The following is a 24,983-nucleotide window of genomic DNA, read 5'->3' on the forward strand; positions in this document are numbered from 1 at the left end:
GTGTTGATTACTGACCAAGTCCTTTAAAGAAAGTCTTCATGACATTTTGTTTCTAATTTTCAGCCTGATGCATCTATTATTGGTAAGGTCAATGATCATCCAGAAGAGGAGTCCTTTGTTTTGCTTCTGTTATCAATATGTATTATATTCTCTGTCACAGTATGTCTTACATACTACAAAGGTGCCCTGTGCCATGATGTATGAAATTTCATAGGCTTGTGTCATTTGTTGTAACACTCTGAGGTGCTTAACACTCTCTACCTGGGATTTTTCCACATGGTACAGAGTTCTACACTCTTTACTTAAGTGTGTAAGTTATTTCCACCTGTTTTCCAACTATTTTGTAGTTTAGTGCTGCTTTTCTGTGAATCCCCAGTGATTTCTAACACTGTGTTATAGTGTGCTTTGTGTTCTTTAGCACAAGTTTCCCCTATATGTCAAAGCTGTTTGATTTCCACCTTATTTCTAACTATATTTTTTCAAGCCTCTGCTCAGTGAATTCAAAGTGGTTTCCTACAGTTTGCTGTACTGTGTACTGCTCTCCAACACTGATTTTCATTCTCAAACACCTCTCTACACTCTTTCCTCTCCTGCAAAAGTGATATTCACGTGTTTACCAACTATGCGGTATAAGTTACTGCAGCTCTTCAGTAAATTCATAGTGGTTTCTAAAACTGTGTTATTGTGTACTCAATACTCTCTTCCTGGGATTGTCCCGCTTTGTAGAAACAGCTTTCTGCATTCTTTCCTGAAGTGTATAAGTCATTTCCACCTGTTTTCCAACTATTTTGAACAGTTTAGTGTTGCTTTTCTGTGAACTCCCAGTGGTGTCTACCACTGTTATTGTGTGTTTTGTGGTCTTTAGCACTGATTATCCCAATTTGTTGAACAGCCTTCTATACTCTTTCCTCATGATGAGAATTGATTTCCATCTGATTTCTAATTATACTGTTCAGTTTAGAACTGCTGTTCAGTGAATTCAAACTGGTTTCCAACAGTGTGCTATATAATGTTTACGTCTCTACTGCACTTTCATTCTCAAACACTTTTCTACACTCTGTGCTCCTTCAAAGGTGATTTTCACTTGTTTTCGAACTTGTGGTATACGTTACTGCTGCTCTTCAGCGAATTCATAGTGTTTTCTAAGACTGTGGTATTGTGTGCTCAATACTCTTGCTGCTATTTTTCTGCATTGTACAGTTTTCTGCACTCTTTCCTGAAGTGTATGTCATTTCCACCTATTTTCCAACTATTTTGTTCAGTTCTGTGCTGCTTTTCTGTGAATTCCCAGTGGTTTCTATCTCTGTGTTATAGTGTGCTTTGTGCTCTTTAGCACTGATTATCTCTATTTGTCCAAAGCTTTCTATACTTTTTCCTTATGTGGAGAATTGATTTCCACCTAATTTCTAATTATATTGTACAGTTTAATGCTGTTCATTGAATTGAGACTGGTTGTTTGCAACAGTGTGCTATGTGTGTACTGCTCTAAAGCACTGATTTTCATATGCAAACACCAGTATACATTCTTCCTCTCCTTGAAATGTGATTTTCACTTGTTTTCCAACTCTGTGGTATAAGTTACTGCTGCTCTTCAGTGAATAATTATTGGTTTCTAAGTGTACAGTATTGTGTGCCTAATACTCTCTTCCTGGGATTTTCCCACATTGTACAAACAGCTTTCTGCATTCTTTCCGGAAGTATATAAGTCATTTCCACCTGTTTTCCAGCTATTTTTTAGGGTAGTGCTGGATTTCTGTGAATTCTCAGTGGTTTCTAACACTGTGTATAGTGTGCTTTCTGCTCTTTAGCACTGTTTATTCCAATTTGCCAAAGTTTCCTATACACTTTCCTCATGTTGAGAACTGATTTCCACCGGATTACTAATTATGTTGTACAGTTTAGAGCTGCTGTTTTGTGAATTCCAACTGGTTTTCAACAGTGTGCTATAATGTGTTTACGTCTCTACAGCACTGTTTTTCATTTTCAAACACTTCTCTACACTCCTTTCTCTCCTTCAAAAGTGATTTTCACTTGTTTACCAACTATGTGGCATAAGTTACTGTTGCTCTTCAGTGAATTCATAGTGGTTTCTAAGACTGTGGTATTGTTTGCTCAATACTCTCTTCCTGGGACTTTCCCACATTGTGCAAACAGCTTTCTGCACTCTTTCCTGTCATGTATAAGTAATTTCAACCTATTTTCCAGCTATTTTATACAGTTTAGTGCTGATTATCTGTGAAAACCGAGTGATTTCTAACACTGTGTTATAGAATACTTTGTGTTCTTTAGCACTGATTCTCCTATTTGTCAAAGTTGTTTGATTTCCACCTCATTTCTAACTATATTGTTCAGTTTAGAGCTGCTTTTCCGTGAATTCAAAGTGATTTCCAACAGTGTGCTATAATGTGTGTACTGCTCTATAGCACTGGTTTTCATTGTCAAATACCTTTCTGCATTCTTTCCTGTCCTTCAAAAGTGATTTTAAATTGTTTTCCAACTATGTGGCATAAGTTACTGCTTCTCTTCAGTGAATTCATAGTGGTTTCTAACACTGTGATATTGTGTGTTCAATACTCTCTTCCTGGGATTTTCCTGCATTGTACAAGCAGCTTTCCGCACTCTTTACTGAAGTGTGTAAGTTACTTCCACCTGTTTTCCAACTATTTTGTACAGTTTGGTGCTGCTTTTCTGTGAATCCCCCATGATTTCTAACACTGTGTTATAGTGTGTTTTGTGTTCTTTAGCACAGATTTCCCGTATTTGTCAAAGCTGTTTGATTTCCACCTCGTTTCTAACTATATTGTTCAGTTTAAAGCCTCTGTTCAGTGAATTCAAAGTGGTTTCCAACAGTTTGCTGTAATGTGTACTGCTCTACATCACTGATTTTCATTCTCAAACACCTCTCTACACTCTTTTCTCTCCTTCAAAGGTGATTGTCACTTATGTGGTATAAGTTAGTGCTGCTCTTCAGTGAATTCATAGTGGTTTCTTGGACTGTGCTATGTGTGCTTTATGCTCTCTACCATGGTTTTTCCCGCATGTACAAACAGCTTTCTGCACTTTTCCCTGATGTTTACAAGTGATTTCCATGTCTTTTCCAACCATTTGGTACAGATTATTGCATGTTTTTAGTGATTTACAAGTGGTTTCTAGCACTGTACTCTAGTGTGCTTACTGCTTTAAGTGATTTTCCCGATTGTACAAACGCCTTTCTTCACTCTTTCCTAACATTGAGAAGTAATTTACACTTGTTTTTCAAGTCTTTCAGTTTACTGCTGCTTTTAAATGAATTCTCAGTGGTTTCTTACACTGTGCTATAGTGTGCTTACTGCTCTACTTCAGGGATTTCCCTGCATTGTACAAACACCTTTCTATACTCTTTCCTCATGTTGAGGAGTGATTTGCATGTGTTTTCTATTTTGTCCAGTTTACTGCTGTTTTTCAGTAAATTCCAAGTGGTTTCTAAGACTGTGATATAGTGTGCTTTCTGCTCTCTACCAGGGTTTTTTACTGCATTGTACAAACATTTTTCTGTACTTTTTCCTGATGTTTACAAATGATTTCCACCTGTTTTACAACTATTTTGTACACTTTAATGCTTCTTTCCAGTGATTGCTCAGTGGTTTCTAACACTATGCTATAGTGTGCTTACTGCTCTATTTCAGGGATTTCCCCACATTGCACCATTCTGTACTCTTTCATCACATTGAGAAGCGATTTCCACATGTTTTCTAACTATTTTTCCAGTTTTCGGTAGCTTTTCAGTGAATTCCTTGTGTTTCTCTAGGATTGTGCTATTGTATGCTTTATGCTCTCTACCAGGGTTCTTCCCACATTGTACAAACTGCTTTCCGCACTCTTTCTTAATGTTTAAAAGTGATTTCCACCTATTTTCCAACTATTTCTTACAGTATAGTGCTTGTATTTAATGATTTACAAGTGGTTTCTAACACTGTGCTATAGTGTGCTTACTGCTCTTTACCAGGGATTATCCTTCATTGTACAAACAGCTTTCTGCACTCTTGCCTGATGTTTACAAATGATTTCCACCTGTTTTACAACTATTATGTACACTTTAGTGCTGCTTTCCAGTGATTTCCCAGTTGTTTCTTACACTGTGCTATAGTGTGCTTACTGCTCTATTTAAGGGATTTGCCTGCATTGTACAAATACCTTTCTTCACTCTTTCCTCACACTGAGAAGTAATTACACTTGTTTTCCAACTATTTGGTACAGTTTACTGCTGCTTTTCACTGAATTCTCAGTGGTTTCTAACACTGTGCTATAGTGTGCTTACTGCTCTATTTCAGGGATTTCCCCGCATTGTACACACACCTTTCGGTACTCTTTCCTTAAGTTGATAAGTGATTTCCACATGTTAAGAAACTATTTTTCCAGTTTACTGCAGCTTTTCAGTGAATTCCTAGTGGTTTCTTGAACTGTGCTGCAGTGTGCTTTATGCTCTCTACCATGGTTTTTCCCATATGTACAAACTGCTTTCTGCACTTTTTCCTGATGTTTATGAGTGATTTCCAGCAGTTTTGCAAGTATTTTGTACAGTTTAGTACTGCTTTTCAGTGAATTCCCAGTGGCTTCTAAAACTGTGCTATAGTGTGCTTTCCGCTCTTTAGTACTGATTTCCCCACATTGTCAAACACCTTTCCAAACTCTTTCCTGATGTTTAGGAGTGACTTCCACCTGTTTTATATTGTACAGTTTAGAGCTGCTGTTCAGTCAATTCAAAGTGGTATCCAACAGTGTGCTATAATGTGTGTACTGCTCTTCCTCACTGATTTCCCCTCATTCTCAAACACCATTCTATACTCTCTCTACATCATCAAAAGTAATTTTCAGTTTGGAAGATGGCGACTAGCAAGAAGGTAGGGAGGGAGAATGTGTGAGAGAGTGAGGGAGCGATAGAGGAGTGTGTGGACGTGTATGGTGTGTGTGAGTGAGAGCTAGGGACAGCTAGATCCTACAGGTCTTTCAAGGGGCTGCCAAACCTGGTAGTCTTAGACGGCGAAACCCCACTGCCACTGCAAATACTCCGGGGAGGACACTGCCAGCACAGAGACCACGCCATCTTGAAGAACATAACTGCTTGAGACTAGGATCCTAGCCTCGCCACTACCCAATCTGGTCTCAGTCGCAAACCAGGACCCCTACAGCCAGTTGGGTAAAAGACCTGTGACCACAGCTGCAGACGCACAGACACCAAGACCCCAGGCACCCCGGCCACAGATTTCTGTGAGTCACAGAGCCAACTCCCTTCCCCGCCAACCCCGTGGCAGTGGCATAGAAAGTGCCAGACCCTCTCCGTTCAAACAGACCTCCTACCCACACACAACAGCAGCAGCTCTACCTGAATTTGAGCCTGGTGTGCGGACACAGGAAGTTTATTTCCTGCGACCAGAATCCGCGCCCAGGCAGGGAGGCTGTGCTGAATTTGAGCCTGGGGTGCGAACTCAGGAAGTTTGTTTCCTGCGACCAGAATCTGCGCCCAGGCAGGGAGGCTGTGCTGAATTTGAGCCTGGGGTGCAAACTCAGGGAGTTTGTTTTCCGCAACCAGAATCCGCACCCAAGTAGGGAGGCTTGCTGAATTTGAGCCTGGGCACGCGAACTCAGGGAGTTTGTTACCCATGATCAGACCCCGTGTCCACACAGGGGGGCAGCACTGAATTTGAGCCTGGGTGACGGACACGGAGAGTTTGTTTCCCACAGAGCACATTCGTGTGACCAGACCTCACACCCACACTGGGCGGCAGTGCCACCGGACTTTGATTCAGGGCAAGCGCACAAAGAAGGCTGTTTTCTGCAGCACAGGAGTGGACCTCCTGCTGACACAGCGCAACTGTGAAACCTAGTCCGCCAAGCAGTCCGGGAACGCTGATTCTCCATTCAAGAGGCAGAACTGAGCACCAGTGACTTAACTCTGTTTCCCATTGCATGCACCTGGAATCCTTGATTCCCAGTGCATTCACACTAAGAGCTAGTGACTCCAATTCTTGGCGCATGCCCACACAGGGACCCTGATTCTTGGTACGAGTCCGCACCAAGCAACAGAGACTCTGATACTTGATTCTCAGCGCAGACACAGGGGGTCTATGACTCCTGACATGCACTAGGGGACTCGGATTTTTGGCACACGCCAGCGGGGTCTCTGTTTCAGTGTGGCGCAGGCAGGGTTCCTGATACTAGGTGCGCAAATGAGGCCACACCAAGCACCTATGACTCTGATCCTGGGCAAGGGTGGCTCTCATCAATTCACAGCAGTCACACGTCTTGGTATCAGAGCTCTTCAGTGACACTCAGGGGTGCGAAGCTCCCACTGCACACAAACCAGGCCCCCACAACTCGACGCTTGAACCTTCTGGTGATAGTCAGAATGGGGAGACAACAAAAAAATCCCCAGAGGCAAGAAAAAGAGGAATTGCCAAGAAAAGAAATAAGTGAAATGGAAGCATGCAACATGACAGAAAAAGAATTCAGAGTAATGGTCGTACAGTTCATACACCAGATGGACGAGAATATCAACAACCTATGCAAAAATCAAGAAGAAATGAAAAGTGATATAGCTACAATCAAAAACACAATGGAAGGTTTCAACAGTAGACTAGAAGAGCAGAGGACCAAAAAAGTGAGTTAGAAGATAAAGTATAGAAAGAAGCCCAATCTGAACAGCAACTGCAGAAAAAAATTAAAAATCAGGAGGAGAGCCTAAGGGAGCTTTGGGACAATGCAAAACAAAATAACATACATATAATAGGGCTGCCAGAAGGACAACAAAGCAGCAAGGATTCAAAAATCTATTTCAAAATATAATGACAAAAAATTTCCCTAATATGGGGAAGAAAAAAGTTATACAAGTGCAGAGAGTCCCAAGCAAGATGAATCCCAAAAGACCCACACCAAGACACGTCATAATTACAACAGCAAATGTTTAATGACAAAGAGAGAATCTTAGAGGCTGTAAGAGAGAGACAGAGTTACCTACAAAGGATCCCCTATCAGATTATCAAATGATTTCTCAACAGAAACGCATAAAACTAGAAGGAAATGGAAGGAGGTATACAAAGTGATGCAAAGCAAAGGACTGAATCCAAGAATACTCTATCCAGCCGAAACCAGTTTGGCTCAGTGGATAGAGCATCGGTCTGCGGACTGAAAGGTCCCAGGTTCGACTCCGGTCAAGGGCATGTACCTGGGTTGTGGGCACATCCCCAGTAGGAGATGTGCAGGAGGCAGCCGATCGATGTTTCTCTCTCATCGATGTTTCTAACTATCTCTCTCCCTTCCTCTCTGTAAAAAATCAATAAAATATATATTTTTTTAAAAAAGAATATTCTATCCAGCAAGACTATCAATCAAAATTAAAGAGGAAATCAGGAGCATCACAGACAAAAAAAGGCTAATGGAGTTTATCACTACCAAGCCAGCAATGCAAGAAATGCTAAAGGGAATGCTGTGAAAAGAAGAAATAAAAAGGTAAGCAGGAACAAAGGCACAAAAAATAAAAATAGCTACAAACAAGTACCTTGCAATAATAACTTTGAACATAAATGGACTAAATGCTCCAATCAAAAGACATCAAGTGGCTGAATGGATAAAAAACATGACCCATATATATGCTCTCTACAAGAGACCCACCTCCAAACAAGGGACTCACACAGACTGAAAGTGAAGGGATAGAAAAATATCTTTCAGTCAAATGGAAATGTAAAAAAAGCTAGGGTAGCAATACTTATATCTGACAAAATAGACCTCCAAGTAAAGGCCATAACAAGAGATAAGGAAGGCCACTTCATAATACTAAAGGGATCCATACAACAAGAGGATATAACCCTGATAAACATACATGCACCCAATACGGGAGCATGCAAATACATTAAAAAAAAAAAACTCCTGGAACATATCAAGGAAGAGATTGACAACAATACAATCATAGTAGGGAACTTTAATACACCACTGACATCACTGGATAAATCCTCTAGACAAAAAATCAGCAAAGAAACAGCAATCCTAAATGACTCACTAGATCAGATGGACTTAATTGACATCTTCAGAACATTTTACCCCAAAGCCACAGAATATTTGTTCTTCTCAAGTGCACATGGGACATTTTCAAAAACAGACCACATATTGGCTCACAAGCAAAGTCTCCCCAAATTCAAGAAGATTGAAATCATATGAAGCATCTTCTCAGACCACAATGGCATAATATTAGAAATAAGCTACCATAAAAACAATCCAAAAAACTCAAACACATGGAAGCTGAATAGCATGCTATTAAATAGTGATTGGATTACCAAGGAGATCAAAGAAGAAATTACAAACATCCTGGAAACTAATGACAATAAAAACACAGCAATCCAAAATCTATGGGACACAATGAAAGTAGTCCTGAGAGGGAAGTGTATAGCTCTACAGGTCTACCTCAAAAAAAACAAGAAAAAAATGGTAGTAAATCATCTAGCACTACAACTCAAAGAATTAGAAAGAGAGCAACAAGAAAAGCCCAGAGTGAGCAGAAGAAAGGTGATAATAAAGATCAGAGCAGAAATAAATGACATAGAGACCAAAAAAAACAATTCAAAAGATCAATGAAACCAAGAGCTGGTTCTTTGAAAGGATAAACAAGATTGATGAACGTCTAGCCAGGCTCACCAAGAAGCAAAGAGAGAGGACCCAAATAAATAAAATCAGAAATGAAAGAGGAGAAATAACAACAGACCCCACAGAAATACAAAGGATTGTTAAAAAATACTGTGAACAACTATACTCCAACAAACTGGACAACCTGGAGGAAACTGACATATTCCTAGAAAAATACAACCTTCCAAAACTTAATCAGGAAGAATCTAAAAATCTCATAGTTATTGAACTATGGAAGAAATTGAAGCAGTCATCAAAAAGCTCCCAGAAAACAAAAGCCTGGGGCCAGACAGCTTCACAGGGGAGTTTTACCAACCATTCAAGGAAGAACTAAAACCTATACTTCTCAGACTATTCCAAAAAATTCAAGAGGAAGGAATACTTCCAAGCTCATTCTATGAAGCCAGCATCACCCTAATACCAAAACCAGATAAAGACAACACAATGAGAGAGAATTACAGGCCAATATCCCTCATGAACATAGATGCCAAAATCCTCAACAAAATTCTAGCAAATTGGATCCAGCAGTTCATCAGAAAGATCATACACCGTGACCAAGTAGGATTTATCCTGGGGATGCAAGGATGGTACAATATCCATAAATCAATAAACATGATACATCACATAAATAAATTGAGAGATGAAAATCACATAGTCATATCAATTGATGCAGAAAAAGCACTTGACAAAATCCAACACCCTTTCTTGATAAAAACTCTCAGCAAGGTGGCAATAGAAAGATCATACCTCAACATAATAAAAGCCATATATGACAAACCCACAGCTAACATCATACTCAATGGGCAAAAACTAAAACCATTTCCCCTAAGAACAGGAACAAGACAGGGATGCCCACTCTCACCACTCCAGTTTGACATAGTACTAGAAGTACTAACCACTGCAATCAGACAAGAAGAAGAAATAAAAGGCATCAAATTGGAAAAGAAGTAAAACTGTTTTTATTCGCAGATGACATGATACTGTACATAGAAAATCCTAAAGACTTCATCAAAAAATTATTAGACTTCATAAATGAATTCAGCTATGTAGCAGGATACAAAATTAATGCCAAGAAATCTATGCCATTACTATACACCAATAATGAACTTACATAAAGAAAGACTAAAAAAGCAATCCCATTTACCATCACACCAAAAATTTAAGATACCTACTAATAAATTTAACTAAGGACGTAGAAGACTGTATGCAAAAAACTACAGGACACTGAAAAAGGAGATAGAGAAGACATAAACAGATGGAAGAACATACCATGTTCATGGATTGGTAGAATCAACATCATCAAAATATCCATACTACCCAAAGCAATTTGTAGATTCAATGCAATCCCCATTAAAATACCACCAGAATATTTCACAGACCTAGAACAAACTTTCCAAAAATTCACCTGGAATAAAAAAAAAAGACCCTGAATAGCTGCAGCAATCCTGACAAAAAAGAACAAAGTAGGTGCGATCTCAATTCAGATATCAAGCTGTATTACAAAGCCACTGTTCTCAAAACAGCCTGGTACTGGCACAGGAACAGACATATAGACCAATGGAATAGAATAGAGAACCCAGAAATTGACCCAAACCACTATGCCCAATTAATACTCAACAAAGAAGGCATGAACATACAATGGTGTCAAGACAGTCTCTTCAATAAATGGTGTTTGGAAAATTGGACAGATACATGCAAGTAAAATGAAACTTGACCACCAACTTACACCATACACACACACACACACACACACACACACACACACACACACACACACAAACCTCAAAATGGATAAAGGACTTAAACATAAGACGGGAAACCATAAAAATACTAGAGGAATCTACAGGCAGCAAAATCTCAGACATATGCTGGAGGAATTTCTTCACTGACACTGCTCCTAGGGCAATGGAAACTAAAGAGAAAAAAAACAAACAAATGGGACTACATCAAAATAAAAAGCTTTTGCACAGCAAAGGAAACCATCAACAAAACAACAAGAAAGCCCACTGCATGGAAGAACATATTTGCCAATGTTATCACCGATAAGGGTTTAATCTCCAACATTTACAGGGAACTCATACAACTTAACAAAAACAATCCAATCAAAACATGGGCAACAGACCTAAATAGATACTTTTTGAAAGAAGAAAGAAGGAAGGCCAAGAGACATATGAAAACATGCTCAAAGTCACTAATTATCTGAGAGATGCAAATCAAAATGACAATGTGGTACCATCTCACACCTGTCAGAATGGCTATCATCAACAAATCAACAGACGACAAGTGTTGGCCAGGATGCGGAGAAAAAGGAACCCTCGTGCACTGCTGGTGGGAATGCAGACTGGTGCAGCCACTATGGAAGACAGTATGGAGTTTCCTCAAAAAACTAAAAATGGAACTCAAATTTGACCCTGTGATCCCACTTCTAGTAATATATCCCAAGAAACTAGAAACACAAATCAGAAAGGATATATGCATCCCTATGTTCATAGCAGCACAATTCACCATAGCTAAGATTTGGAAACAGCCTAAGTGCCCATCAGCAGATGAGTGGATTAGAAAACTGTAATACGTCTACACAATGGAATACTACGCTGCAGTAAAAAAAGGAATTCTTACCATTTGCAAGAGCTAGGATGGAACTGGAGAGCATTATGCTGAGTGAAATAAGCCAGTCAGAGAAGGATAAATATCACATGATCTCACTCATTTATGGAATATAATGAACAACATAAACTGATATACAAAAACAGATCTAGAGACAGAGAAGCATCGATCAGACTGTCAAACCTCAGAGGGAAGGTAGGGGAGGGTGTGGGTAAGGGGGAGAGATCAACCAAAGGACTTATACGCATGCATATAAGCCTAACCAATGGACACAAACAGGGGTATGAGGGTATGAGGGGGGGTTGTGGGGGTTTGGGGGGATGAGGACACATGTAATATCTTAATAAAGAAATTAAATAAATAAATAAAAGTTAAAAAAAGTAATCTTCACGTGCTTTCTAACTATTTGGTATAATTTAGAGCAGCTTTTCAGTGAATTCCTAGTGGTTGCTAACATTGTGCTATAATGTGCTTGCTGCTTTATTTAAGGGATTTGCCCTCCTTATACAAACACCTTTCTTTACTCTTTCCTCACATTGAGAAGTAATTTACAACTGTTTTCCAAATATGTCGTACAGTTTACTGCTGTTTTTCTGTGAATTCTCAGTGGTTTCTAACACTGTGCTTTAGTGTATTTACTGCTCTATTTCACGATTTCCCCGCATTGTACAAACACCTTTCTGTACTCATTCCTCACATTTAGAAGTGATTTCCACATGTTTTCCAACTATTTTGTACAGTTTACTGCTGCTGTTCAGTGAATTCCTAGTGGTTTCTAAGACTGTGGTATAGTGTGCTTCCTGCTCTTTACTGGGGATTTTCCCTCATTGTACAAACAGCTTTCTGCACTCTTTTCTGAAGTTTAGAAGCAATTTCCACCTGTTTTGCAAGTATTTTGTACAATTTAGTACGGCTTTTCAGTGAATTCCCAGTAGTTTCTAACACTGCTATAGTGTGCTTTCTGCTCTTTAGCACTGATTTCCCCTCATTGTTAAACACCTGTTGTCTACACTCTTTCCTGATTAGAAGTGATTTCCACCTGTTTTCTAACTATATTGTACAGTTTAGAGCTGCTATTCAGTGAATTCACAGTAGTGTCTAACACTGTGCTAAAGTATGCTTTCTGCTCTTTTGCACTGATTTCCCCTCATTATCAAACACCTTTCTATAATCTTTCCCTATGTTGAGAATTGATTTCCACCTGTTTTCTAACTATATGGTCCAGCTTAGAGCTGTGCAGCGAATTCAAACTGGTTTCCAAGAGTGTGCTATAATGTGCGTACTGCTCTACAGCACTGATTTCCCCTCATTCTCAACTTTCTATGCTCTTGGAACTGATTATAGTATTATCCTTTCTCTAACTTTTAGTTCTTGTCTGTTGAGTAACAGCCTTGACTTGAACACTCTAGCGGGGTAAAGAGAATCCATACACCCATTATAATTTTTTGTCTGCCAGTGACTTCCACTGCAGGAAATAGGTACGGGGGTCCTCAGAATGTCCTAAATGATCATACAAGCTCAGGCCCCAGAATAATTCTGGATTTACGGCCAGAAGAGACACTTTTCATCTTAGTTAACTGCACTCTCTCCCATGACTATGAAAGCGGTATTTCTGTCCCTAATACTAATTCCACCTCAGAGTTTCACAACAAATGACAAAAACCTACGAAATTTCATATATCATGGCACATGGCCTCTTTGGAGCTCGTACAGAGTAGTTCTCTAAACATTGCTGAAACTTAAATAATACATACTGTGAACAGAGATATTTTTTTGTACAAGCACAACAAAGACCTCCTCTTTGTGGTGAGCATTGATCTCACCAATAGTAGAGGCACCAAACTTCAAATTAAAACCACAAAGTCAACTACACTTACTTATAAGGCCTAGGTCAGCAATACAAAATAAGTCAATATTGAACAAACAGTGATTTTCTGCAATCATGCTGTTTCTTCCAAAGCACACAAAGTTTGGTAACCGACCATATCCATTTACCTCTCCATGCTGACAGTTCAAAACTTTCCTTTCAAATCATCCCAGGCAGTGAATAGAACCAAAAATTACAGGTATAAAAGAAAAAATACCTTTACAAAAACATACTAGAGCAGAGGACAGCAAGCAGTATGCAGGTTGATGAATTAGAACCTGACACAATTCATCACAGCATATGTGAGAACCACATAGTCCCTGACAGAGATAGGACTTCTTAGCTGAGGACAGGTGCTCTGAAAAAACCCTGCGTCATGTGCATTCCCTAGTGAGAGATAAAGGAATGAAGATACTACTAAGAGCTCAGAGTAATTATTTCCTCAAGCACACGTAAGAACACCAAAGTTATTTCTCCTGAGAACACAGATGATTGACTGATGCACATCCTTCAGGTCATAGAAGTGAAATTGATTCAGCCAAAAATATTCACAGTGATATTAATGGGGTATGAAGTATGGGCAGGTTGGGAAATGAAGATTCTTAAAGTCTCACTTATACCTGAAACTTATGAGGAATCTCTAAGAGTGTACCAGTCTATATACTAATAAAAGCCTAGGTGGTCCTCATGCCCTCACACGATGCCCTCACGTCATCACAAGATGGCCACAAGACGGCCGCCACAAGATGGCTGCCCTCACAGGATGGCAGCCACAAGATGGCTGGCAGGGGTGGGCGATCAAGCCAGTAGGGGAGGGCAGTTGAGGGCGAATGGGCCTACAGGGGAGGGCATTTGGAGGCAACCGGGCCAGCAGGTGAGGGCAGTTGGGGGCCATCAGGCTGGCAGAGGAGGGCAGTTGGGGGCAACCAGGCCAGCAGGGGAGGGCAGTTAGCGGCCATCAGGCTGGTAGAGGAGGGCAGTTGGGGACAACCAGGCTGGCAGGGGAGGGCAGCTGGGGGTAAGATCAGGCGGGCAGGGAAGCAGTTAGTGGGTGATCAGGCTGGCAGGCAGAAGTGGTTAGGAGCAATTAGGCAGGCAGGCAGGCGAGCGGTTAGGAGTCAGAAGTCCCAGATTATAAGAGGGATGTCCCAGATTGGAGAGGGTGCAGGCCGGCCTGAGGGACACCCTCCTGTGTAAAAATTTCGTGCACTGGGCCTCTAGTCCTATATAATATAGAGATATGCAAATTAACCCTCGTGCCCTCACAAAATGGCTGTCTACAACCAGGCCAGCAGGAGGGTTAGTGAGGGACAACCAAATGACTGAACAGCAGGCTGCGTGGGGCAACCAGGGCAGCAGGGGAGGTTAGTGAGGGACAACTAAATGACTGAACAGCAGGCTGTGTGGGGCAACCAGGGCGGCAGGGGAGGTTAGTGAGGGACAACTAAATGACTGAACAGCAGGCTGCGTGGGGCAACCAGGCCAGCGGGGGTGAGGGTGACCTGGCTGGCGGGGGGGGGGGCATTGGGGCAACCAGGCCGGCAGGGGGTGCAGTTAGGGCGATTAGGCTGGCAAGGGGGGCACTGAGGGGCAACTAGGCCAGCGGGGGGGGGGGGGTAGTTGTGCAGCTGACCAGGCCAGCAGCAGGGGACATTTAGGGGCGACAGGCTGGCACACAGAGGCAGTGAGGGGCAATCAGGCCAGTGGTGGGGGCAACCAGGAAGGCAGGCGTGCACTTAGGAGCCAGCGGTCCAGGATAAACCAGCAGTTGGACATCCCCCAAGGGGTCCTGGATTGGAGAGGGTGCAGGCTGGGCTGAGGGGACGCCCCCGCCCTGCATGAATTTCGTGCATCAGGCCTCTAGAGTTTCTATAAAAGGAGATGATATTCAGGTAAGAAAGTCCCAAAGTATCTCCTTCATAAAATATTCTCTGGACATTTAAGGCTTTTCTGCATTGTGAATTTTCAGATGTCTAACCAGGATATGTTTGTGGATAAAATATTTCCCACATATATCACTCATATGGCTTTTCTCCAGTGTGAACTCTGTGGTGTTGAATGAGGTTACAATTTTGACTGAAGAACTCCCCACAATCACTACACTGATACGGCTTTTCACCAATGTGAATTCTTTTGCGGTTAAGGAGTTGAGTACTGTAACTAAAAGATTTCCCAGAGTCACCACATTCATACGGCTTTTCAACAGTATAAAATCTTTTGTGGTTAAGGAGTTTACTATTGTACATGAAAGACTTTCCACATTCACTACACTCATATGGTTTTTCTCCAGTGTGAACTCTATGGTGTTGGTTGAGGTTAGACCTATATCTGAAGGACTTCCCACAATCAGTACATTGATATGACTTTTCTCCACTGTGAACTCTCTGATGCTCAGTGAGAGTAGTGATTTGCTTAAATAACTTCCCACAATAACTGCAGTCATATGGCTTTTCTCCAGTGTGAACTCTGTGGTGTTGAATGAGGTTACAATTTTGACTGAAAGACTTCCCACATTCACTACATTGATACGGCTTATCACTAGTGTGAACTCTTTTGGGGTTAAGGAGTTGACTATTGTACCTAAAAGATTTTCCACATTCACTACACTCATAAGGTTTTCCTCTAGAATGAACTTCTTGAAGTTCAATGAGATTACAGCTTATGCTTAATGACTTACTGCTATCAGTACACTCATATGGCTTTTTTCCAGTGTGGACTTTCTTTTGGGTAAAGAGGAGATTCTTATGCCTAAATGATTTCCCACATTCACTAACTTCAAAAGGTTTTTCAACAGTATGAATTCTATGGTGTTCAGTGAGAGAAGAACTTTGATGAAAAGGCTTTCTACAATCATCACACTCACAGGAATTTTTTCCACTGTGAACTCTCCTATGTCGATTGAGGTTAATGTTACACCTAAAACCTCTTCCATATTCTTATACTCATATTTCACTTCACCAGAGCAGACATCCTGGTGTTGAACAAATTTATGTCTGTAGCTTGCAGCATTTTTACGTTTGCCTTACTGGTGATTAGTAATTTTCCACTGAGAATTTCTGTGAAAACTCACTACCACTGTGTGAGGCTTCCTGTGCTAAGAGGTGCCTGGGGCTGCAACAGGCCTGAAATGGCTGAGAAGTCTTTCCTAGGCTCACTAGTGGTTGAAGGCACCCCTAAGATGTAGAAGGTGCACCTGCTCACAAACAAGGCCCTGTCCATAGCTTCTTTCCAGGACTTGTCTCCACTGACATCCCTCTGTTGCTGGTGATGGTTTACATGGAAACTGAACCTCTAACACATGTGTCACTAAAGAAGGCTTTCTGTTCAAAGTATGCTGCTTGTGACTCAGTCAGGTCCAGAATATCTTTTAAAACTGAGAAACACCGCTTACAGAGATGGGTCGTCTGGGCTGGTGGAGCTGTCTTAGAAGCCATGAATTTTGCTCCCACTTGTACAGATACACTCTCATCAGAAGAGGCCTCTTCATCATACATTTTATGCCAACATCCTGAAACAGAAATATGGTGAAGAAATAAATGTTGACCAGTGACACAGGGATGTCCCATTACAAAAGTGTGTTGTACATATTACCTTGGCTTCATGCAAATGGCTGAAAATAAAAGATTTCCAGAAAGGGTTTATAGGATGCTGATGAAGTTCTGGCTACTGAAGATCAAGAACAAGGTAGAACTCAAATGAAATATGACACAAGCATGGCAAGCACCACATGGAACAGAAAAGGGATCACCTGCTCATTCTTCTGCTATCAGCATTCAGCAGAGCTTGTCTGCTGGTAACATGGGCAAGCTGTATAGAATGTTGGGTACACCTTATCCCAAGTAAAATTTAATAAATGAATAGCTTGTGTATGAGGTCTACTTAAGCAAGTATGCACATCTCATAACACATGCACAGGTCAATGTTGGAGAATACTGCAGCAGAGAAAGCCTTGCAGGGGCCAGGTGATGCAAAAAGGCCAGAAAGTAAAGGTAGCCAAAAGCCAGGAAGTCACAGATGAAATGACTAGTCAGCAAAGTTTCATGTATGGGATAGAAAAGGTAGAAATGAGCTGCTGCCAGTGGCACTTGCACCAAAACATTGATGGAAATTAGCAGGTCCCTTGTATGATCTGAACACAGCCCTTATGTCATACTTTTCCCAATTGCCACTCAACAGGGCCAGATCTCCTCTGAAATCATGCTGCATGTTCACCCTGTAAAAGAAACCAGTGTTCTCCCTGCACTTTCTGAGGTACAAGTATGTAAAACCTAAATATTCAAAGAATTAATGAAAGACACCAGAGGTGAGCAGCCAGCACTGGCCCAAGCAGCTCAGCATGCAATAGTATTCAGGGAAGAGAATACTACAAATAATGGAAGGAGAATATCACAATAATCGCCCATGGTTCGTTTAAATGAAGACCATAACCAGGCTCAGGCAGTCACCAATGACCCTTAGCGGGAGGAAGGGTACAGAAGTGGAAGCCATGAATCTGGACATAGTCACTCCCCCAGGAAGAGGAAGTTAAGGTGGGTCCCTTTAAACTGTCTGCAAGACTCATGACTTCCACACACTTCCTGCACTCTCTGAGGCAATGGGTGTTAGGGGTGTTTGGTGAGTCCATTGTTCAGGGCTCTCCACACAGCTCAGCACATGTATCTACAGAGAGCCCATGGTTTGGCTGTGGAATAAAGAAAGTTATGTCTGGAAAATAAAGGAAGAGGGGCCACCACATCAGGACACTAGAAAATGTGAAAATCTTACCTACAAGTGCAAACACTTACAGCATCACATTGCAGTATAGATGTCTCTGATCCTCATCAAGGAGACCCCATTCCTTCGGAGAGAAGGCAATGGCCACATTATCAAAATTCATATCCTGTTATAATGGGGGCAGTTCAGCCCATGATCAGCAACTCTCCTATGATTTTCTGTTCATCATACTGCCCACCCTACACATCCAATCCATCCTTCCCCTCTACTACCTTTATCAGAGTAGTACCACGCCTTAGTCCAATCAAATGCCAACTGATACCACATCTACCCACAACAATAAAGTTTGATGAGCAAATAAAAGGTATCTGAATCCTGGGCCTCACATGTAGGTCACACAGCCTCTTCTCAATACAGCTGAGGGAGAAATGTTGGCCATAAAGAGTGTGTGATTGATTTGACACTGGTCTTAACAGGCATTCCCCATGTAGTGCCCCAGAATATCCCTCCAAGTCCCAGAAAAGTATGGGATCACACTTCACTCTTTGGAACTCAAGCCTAGGATGCTGAGTCCATCACCTTTCACTAACAGGCACATAATTCTTCAAAACACACTCCTCTCACAGCCTCTTTCCCAGAGTTACAATTTCAAAAATAACACCAATATGCCTTGTTGTGGCCAGGATTTTTCCTAATTACCTTCTTTTCCAAAATTCTAACTCACCACTTTATAATGTGTTCTCTCCTTCCCGCTGCCTTCCCTATACTAGTAAGGATTTTCAAGCCCAGGAGACACTGATGTATGCTATCGTGTTCCTAGTGATCACTGTATCTGCCCTCAACAACTGACAGGTGTGCACATACGTAACACCTAAGCTCTGGACATAGCATGTAGCATGACAATACACCTCTTTTCAGACAATTACACTAAAATTCCACATATTAACATCCAGTCACCACCAAAAATGAATTCACCTTTCATTCACTCTTAAGTCAATTTCAGGGCCCTGTGACCATGAATTAGCATATGCTCTCCAACTGCACATCAGTCTTTCTACCACACCTCTCTTGCACCTGCACTCCAACAGCCCCAACCACCATAACCATCTCCTTGACCTCCTACTCATTACTCAGCATGTGTGGCTCAGAGAATGAATGCCTGGCAAATTCAAACTGGATGAAGTACTACCCCAACTCTGACAGTCCACACTCATAGAGGCAGCCTTGCATCCTGCTCCAAAGCCCTCCCTCCCTGATTGGTTTTTACTTCAACCTCACCTAATGAAACCACATCAGCTCACAGATATCCAGAGCCCACCTTCATTGGTGCTGCACTTGATGTCCCTTCATGAGTCCCAGCCTTCATAACTCAAGTCTCATAGCTTGTGTCCCTCTAACCCAGTGGTTCTCAACCTTGGCTGCACATTAGAATCACCTGGGAATCTTTTAAAAATCCTGATTTCTGGGCCTCATCCTCCAGAAATTCTGTTTCTTTGTTACATGTTGTGGTCCCACCCCATAACAAAGAAACAAAATTTCCAGAGGATGGGGCCCAGAAATCAGGATTTTAAAAAGATTCCCAGGTGATTCTAATGTGCAGCTAAGGTTGAGAACCACTGCTCTAACCCATGCCCAGTGAGTCTTACAGATGACCAAGGCAACTGAGGTACCTGCCCTTGACTGGAATCGAACCTGGGACCCTTCAGTTTGCAGACTGATGTTCTATGCACTGAGCCAAACTGGCCAGGGCCCTGCTTCAGGTTTTTAAAAATTGACATAAGTACCTGAACCTAGGAAACAGGGTAAGGGGCATTCCCAGGGATGGTGGGAGGGGTGGGGAAGAAGGAAATTCGGGGTGTCAGTGCCTTCAATGGCAGAGGGTGAGCACGGGCTACACGCAGTGAGCACAGGCTTCTAGCAGAACCTCCCGCAGGGCGCACCTGGCCCCAGCGCGGGCATCTCACCTCTGGACTTGGCTGAGGAGGTGGTGGTCAGGTCGAGTGCTTTGGGACACTTTTTCAGGGGCTGCGGCATGAAGTCATTTCCGCCCAGAGAGGAGGCAGCCGCGATTCTGTAACACACACATGTAGGAAGATGTGTCGGCTGAAGCCAAATAGCCTCCCACACACCCTGGTTCTGCCTTGAGGAGCCTACACACTGAGGGGTGTGACTTTTACATCCTGACTCTGGAGTAGCCCAAAGTGCTAGAGGTGACACCCCGAGATGTTCCGAGATGTTGCTGTTCAACCAGGTGTTGGAAAAGCGTCTATTGCGAAGTTGGTCTTGGCAGTGGGCAGTGGTCACCCGGGAGTTAAGCTCCAGCGGGACCCTGCCAGTGGGAAGGGCTTACCTTCTTTGTGACTAAGAGGATCCTGTCAGTGGAAGGGGCTTAGGTCATGTGGGAGGAGCTTAGCTCATAAGGGAGGGGCGTAATGCCTGTGTGACCAGCAGGACCCTGTCAGTGGGAGGGGCTTAACTCCTGAGTGACCAACGGGACCCTGTCAGTGGGAGGCGCTTAACTCCTGAGTGACCAACAGGATACTGTCAGTGGGAGGGGCTTAACTCCTGAGTGACCAACGGGACCCTGTCAGTGGGAGGCGCTTAACTCCTGAGTGACCAGCAGGATACTGTCAGTGGGAGGGGCTTAACTCCTGAGTGACCAACAGGACCCTGTCAGTGGGAGGCGCTTAACTCCTGAGTGACCAACAGGATACTGTCAGTGGGAGGGGCTTAACTCCTGAGTGACCAACAGGACCCTGTCAGTGGGAGGCGCTTAACTCCTGAGTGACCAGCAGGATCCTGTCAGTGGGAGGGGCTTTCATTTTCTGTCTCTTTTTCTCCCGGAAACAGAGACAGAAAATGAAATGCTGCCCCCGTGAGCTCCCAGTGACCACGGACTACAGAGGGGACACCTTGCTGAACGGGCACCACTTTTCCCTTTGTCAGAAGGGCGTTGATATATGCCAAAACCCTTGAACATTTATTCATTATCCTAGTCCTGTATAAGACAATTTTCTGTTATCCAACCCATGCCAAACAATAGGGTAGGTTTTTTTGTTCACCCCTCACTTTAATGCACAGGGTTACCGTGCATACTCCATTGGATATCACTCATTTTCAAAAAAGGTCTAGAGCAGGCAGGCCGGCGTGGCTCAGCAGTTGAGCATCGACTATGAACCAGGCGGTCAGGCAAATGCCTAGGTTACAGGCTCCATCCCCAGTGGGGGGCGTGCAGGAGGCAGCCAGTCCAAGATTCCACTCATCATTGATATTTCTCTCTCTCTCCCTCTCCCTTCCTTTCTGAAATCAATAACAATATATTAAAAAAAGAATGGGACAATGGGATGGGGGAGTTGGAGAATCAGAGAGCCAGAGAGAGTGGTTCCCACTGGTTCTGATCCCACATCAGAACAGCTGGGGGCGGGAGGCTCTTACCGCATCCTCAGCTTCCTCTGCAGTGGCTGCAGGATGTTGGCCGACTGCTGGTGATACTCTAGAGCCGCCTGGATAAACAGCGCCAACTGGCCAACTTGCTCTACCTGCAGGGAAGGCGACGTTATCCCTGGCGGCCAGAGCCCGTGGGAGCCGGAGGCAGGACATGAGCCCAGGGACCAGGCCTTGCAGGGAAGCCGCATCAGCCTCGGCTCATTTAATATCACAAGGAGCAGGTGATCATCACGCAGGTCCAGGTGCATAGAGCTAGTGATGCCAGCCGCACATGTGCACATTGAGTTCTGATTATAAATGTGCTTTAACTCAATCAAACGCCGATTAGCCCACGGAGAGGATATTCTCGGGAGATTTTCTTTTATGCTATAAAGTTCATCAATCTGAGAGCATCAGCCTGGGGACCAAAGGGTCCCGGGTTGGATTCTGGTCAAGGGCACGTGCCTTGGTTGCAGGCTCCTCCCTGGCCGGGCCCAGGTTGGTGCTCCTGCAAGAGGCAACCAATTGATGTTTCTCTCACATGGATGTTTCTCTCCGTCTCTCCCTCTCGCTTTCACTCTCTCTAAAAATCAATGGGAAATATTCTTGGGCGAGGATTAACCAAAAATGAACAAATAAATAAAATAAAATAAAATAATGAAACAGAGATCAAGCTTTTTCTATGACAAGGGAAACCAACACTGAGCGAATGAACGGTTCCCTTACTAAAGTGTCTCTTTGTGTCCTTTCTACTTAAGTCCAGTCAGGAGACTAAGTACATCCTGCTCTTCTCAGACAAGAGGGACCTAGTGCAGCGCCTCATGTAGGTTCTTGCCGCTATGACAGCCTTCCCTAAGACAAACAGCTGAAAGGAATAAATTCTAAAGATAGTGGCATCTCTCTTTCCCACCATCCACACATTTGTGGAAGCTGTGACCAAACATCAATGGACACACAAAAAGATCACATCAGCCCAGCCGGCATGGCTCAGTGGTTGAGCCTTGACCTAGGAACCAGGAGGTCAGGGTCCAATTCCCAGTCAAGGCACATGCCTGGGGTGTGGGCTTGCTCCCCAGTATGGGGCGTGCAGGAGGCAGCCGATCCATGATTCTCTCTCATCATTGATGTTTCTCTCCTTCTCCCTTCCTCTCTGAAATCAATAAAAATATAAATATATTTTAAAAAAGCAAAAGGTTAAAAAAAAATCAAAAGGTCATGTCCCCCAAGGAAGCCCTGGAAATGCATCATTTGGGGGAGAGGAGTCTCAAAGCAGGCCCGCCAGCTGCCCAGGTTCCCCACCTGTCCGAGGTGCTGCCATGGAAAAGAGGGGCTCACTGAGCTCATTTCTGGGGGCCACAGAGGCAAGCTCACTGGCTGGAGGTGCTGGGGGCTCCCAGCACAATCCCACACACTCCAAATCCAAACAAAGACACAAAACAAGATAAAACCCCACCCCCTTCCTCAGCTCCCCAGAGCCTCTGCATCACTTCCTTAGTCCCCTTGCTCATTGGCTGTGGGCAAAGCTGGCCCTGTGACTCACCCCGCAACACCCACCAGGACAGGTCTGCCTCAGAGATCCAAAGTGGCTCCATTTGTGCCCTGGCCAGTTTGGCTCAGTGGATAGAGTGCCAGCCTGCAGAGTGAAGGGTCCCGGGTTCAATCCCCAGTAGGGGGCCATGTAGGAGGCAGCCGATCCATGATTTCCTCTCATCACTGATGTTTCTCTCTCTCCCTCTCCCTTCTTCTCTGAAATCAATAAAAAGTACATTACAGCCCTAAGCAGTTTTGCTCAGTGGATAGAGCGTCGGCCTGCGTACTGAAAGGTCCCAGGTTCGATTCCGGTCAAGGACATACACCTTGGTTACAGACACCTACCCAGTGGGAGGTGTGCAGGAGGCGACTGATCTATGTCTCTCTCTCATCGATGTCTCTAACTCTCTCCCTTTCCCTTCCTTTCTGTGGAAAATCAATAAAATATATATTTTTTTAAGTTAAAATAAAATAAAAAATACATTACAAAGTGGCTCCATTTGGTGTCACACACCACGCTTTCTCTGCTTTGTGTTCACTTTCCTTACCCACTTAGACCATTTCAACCACGGATTCCCAGGGCAACTCAGACACACCAGGATGCACATGGGAACAAGGAAACTGCACCACATGCGTATGCCAAGTCTGTGGGGCAAGAGCACATGCTGGGCCTCAAGGTCAAAACCCAATAGACAAAACATAGACAGCCTGGACCCTGTGAAATCCTATGGATTTCTTCAGTTTCACCTCTTTGGCTCTGACACATACTTTTTATTTTAATATATTTTTATTGATTTCAGAGAGGAAGGGAGAGGGAGAGAGAGAAACATCAATGATGAGAAAGAATCTTGTATCGGCTGCCTTCTACATGCCCCCTACTGGGGATTGAACACACAACCCAGGTATGTGCCCTTGACCAGACTCGAACCCGGGACCCTTCAGTCTGCAGGCTGGCGCTCTAGACTGCCACCTCTGTCCTCAGGAAAGCGAACTTCTATTTTAACACCCACTTCACAATATGCATGGCACTGCAGTACGTGAAAAGGAATCGTGGAAGAGAACTAAATGAACATTCTTTTTGTTTTGTTGTTTTGAATTGAACATTCTTTTTGTTTTGTTGTTTTGAATCCTCACGTGAGGGTATTTCTTCTATTGGTTTTTAGAAAGTGGGATGTGGGGAGCGGTTATGGTGTTTTGGTCAGGTTCAAGCTTCGGACTAATGAAAGGACAGGGTCCTCTCATTGCCACGTGCAAGTCCCAGCTGGAGGGCAGGGCCCTCCCAGCACAATTATAGCCAACGGCTGTGGTTGTGAGCTTGAACCTGTGGTCCAAACACATAGCCCCACGTGCCTTGTGATAGAGTTCGGGTGCATGTAGTTGAGAGAGGTTGAAACTCATGAGAATGCTGTAAACGTGATCACGCCCCTACTTTGCCTCATGGCATCTGCTATAAAATAAAGACACGGCTTGTGGGCGCTGTCGTTGTCTCCTCATCAGGGAGCAGCGTCCCACCGAGACCCAGCTATCATTCTCTTGTCTGTCTTTCCTTAATCCTTTCACCCCCCACTCGGGATCACCCTTGGTCATGCTGACGTGGCACAAATGGTGCCCGACCAGGGACTAAGTTCTGGGACCAGGGCCTGAGTTTTGGCCGTAAGAAGTGACGTCCGAGCAGGCCCCTTTGGATGTAACAAATGGCGAGACACAAATGGCGTCCGAACAGGCCTGAGTTCGGGGGAATTTAAAAAAGGTGGTCAGGTGAAAGGAGGCTCCAAAGGTGCGTGCATAAGGTAAGCTCAAAAGAAAAAAGAAAGAAAAGAAAGTAAGCTTAAAGAGCAAAAGTGAGATAAGGCCAAAAAACAAAAAGGTGGGGAGCCGAAGTGTGGTAATATTAGCTTGGTGTAAAATATGCGAAATACAGGATCACAAGATAAAAATATATATATATATATCTGTGCTTAAAGCCATGCTCAGAGCATGAGGCTGTTCCGTAAAACAGCAACAGCTCCTTGAGTTGTTAAATGTTGTAAATAAGATTTGTCCTTGGTTTCCTGAGGACGGAGAGGTAAATATAGAAATATGGGAAAAGGTATGGAAGCAACTTAAAGATTGCTATGTAGCCGGAGGCCCAGAGAAGATTCCTAGTTCTATCTTCAGTTTGTGGTCCATGATTCGGGACCACTTGGAG

General features: G+C 43.3%; 2 protein-coding genes across 2 annotated transcripts in view; both read right to left on the reverse strand.

The window, feature by feature from the left end:
* LOC132222885 (zinc finger protein OZF-like) overlaps window positions 1-24,983 on the reverse strand; it is a 782,465-nt gene that overhangs the window by 726,497 nt on the left and 30,985 nt on the right. The window lies entirely within an intron of this gene.
* LOC132223010 (endophilin-A3-like) overlaps window positions 19,754-24,983 on the reverse strand; it is a 36,164-nt gene continuing 30,934 nt past the window's right edge. The window contains exons 7-8 of the mRNA XM_059678405.1: window positions 21,275-21,378; window positions 19,754-19,910 (exon numbers count right to left, since the gene is read on the reverse strand). Coding sequence (XP_059534388.1) covers window positions 19,754-19,910; window positions 21,275-21,378 — 261 coding nt within the window. The remainder of the gene's footprint in view (window positions 19,911-21,274; window positions 21,379-24,983) is intronic.

This window comes from Myotis daubentonii, chromosome 21 (assembly GCF_963259705.1).
Source record: "Myotis daubentonii chromosome 21, mMyoDau2.1, whole genome shotgun sequence".
Taxonomy (NCBI): domain Eukaryota; kingdom Metazoa; phylum Chordata; class Mammalia; order Chiroptera; family Vespertilionidae; genus Myotis; species Myotis daubentonii.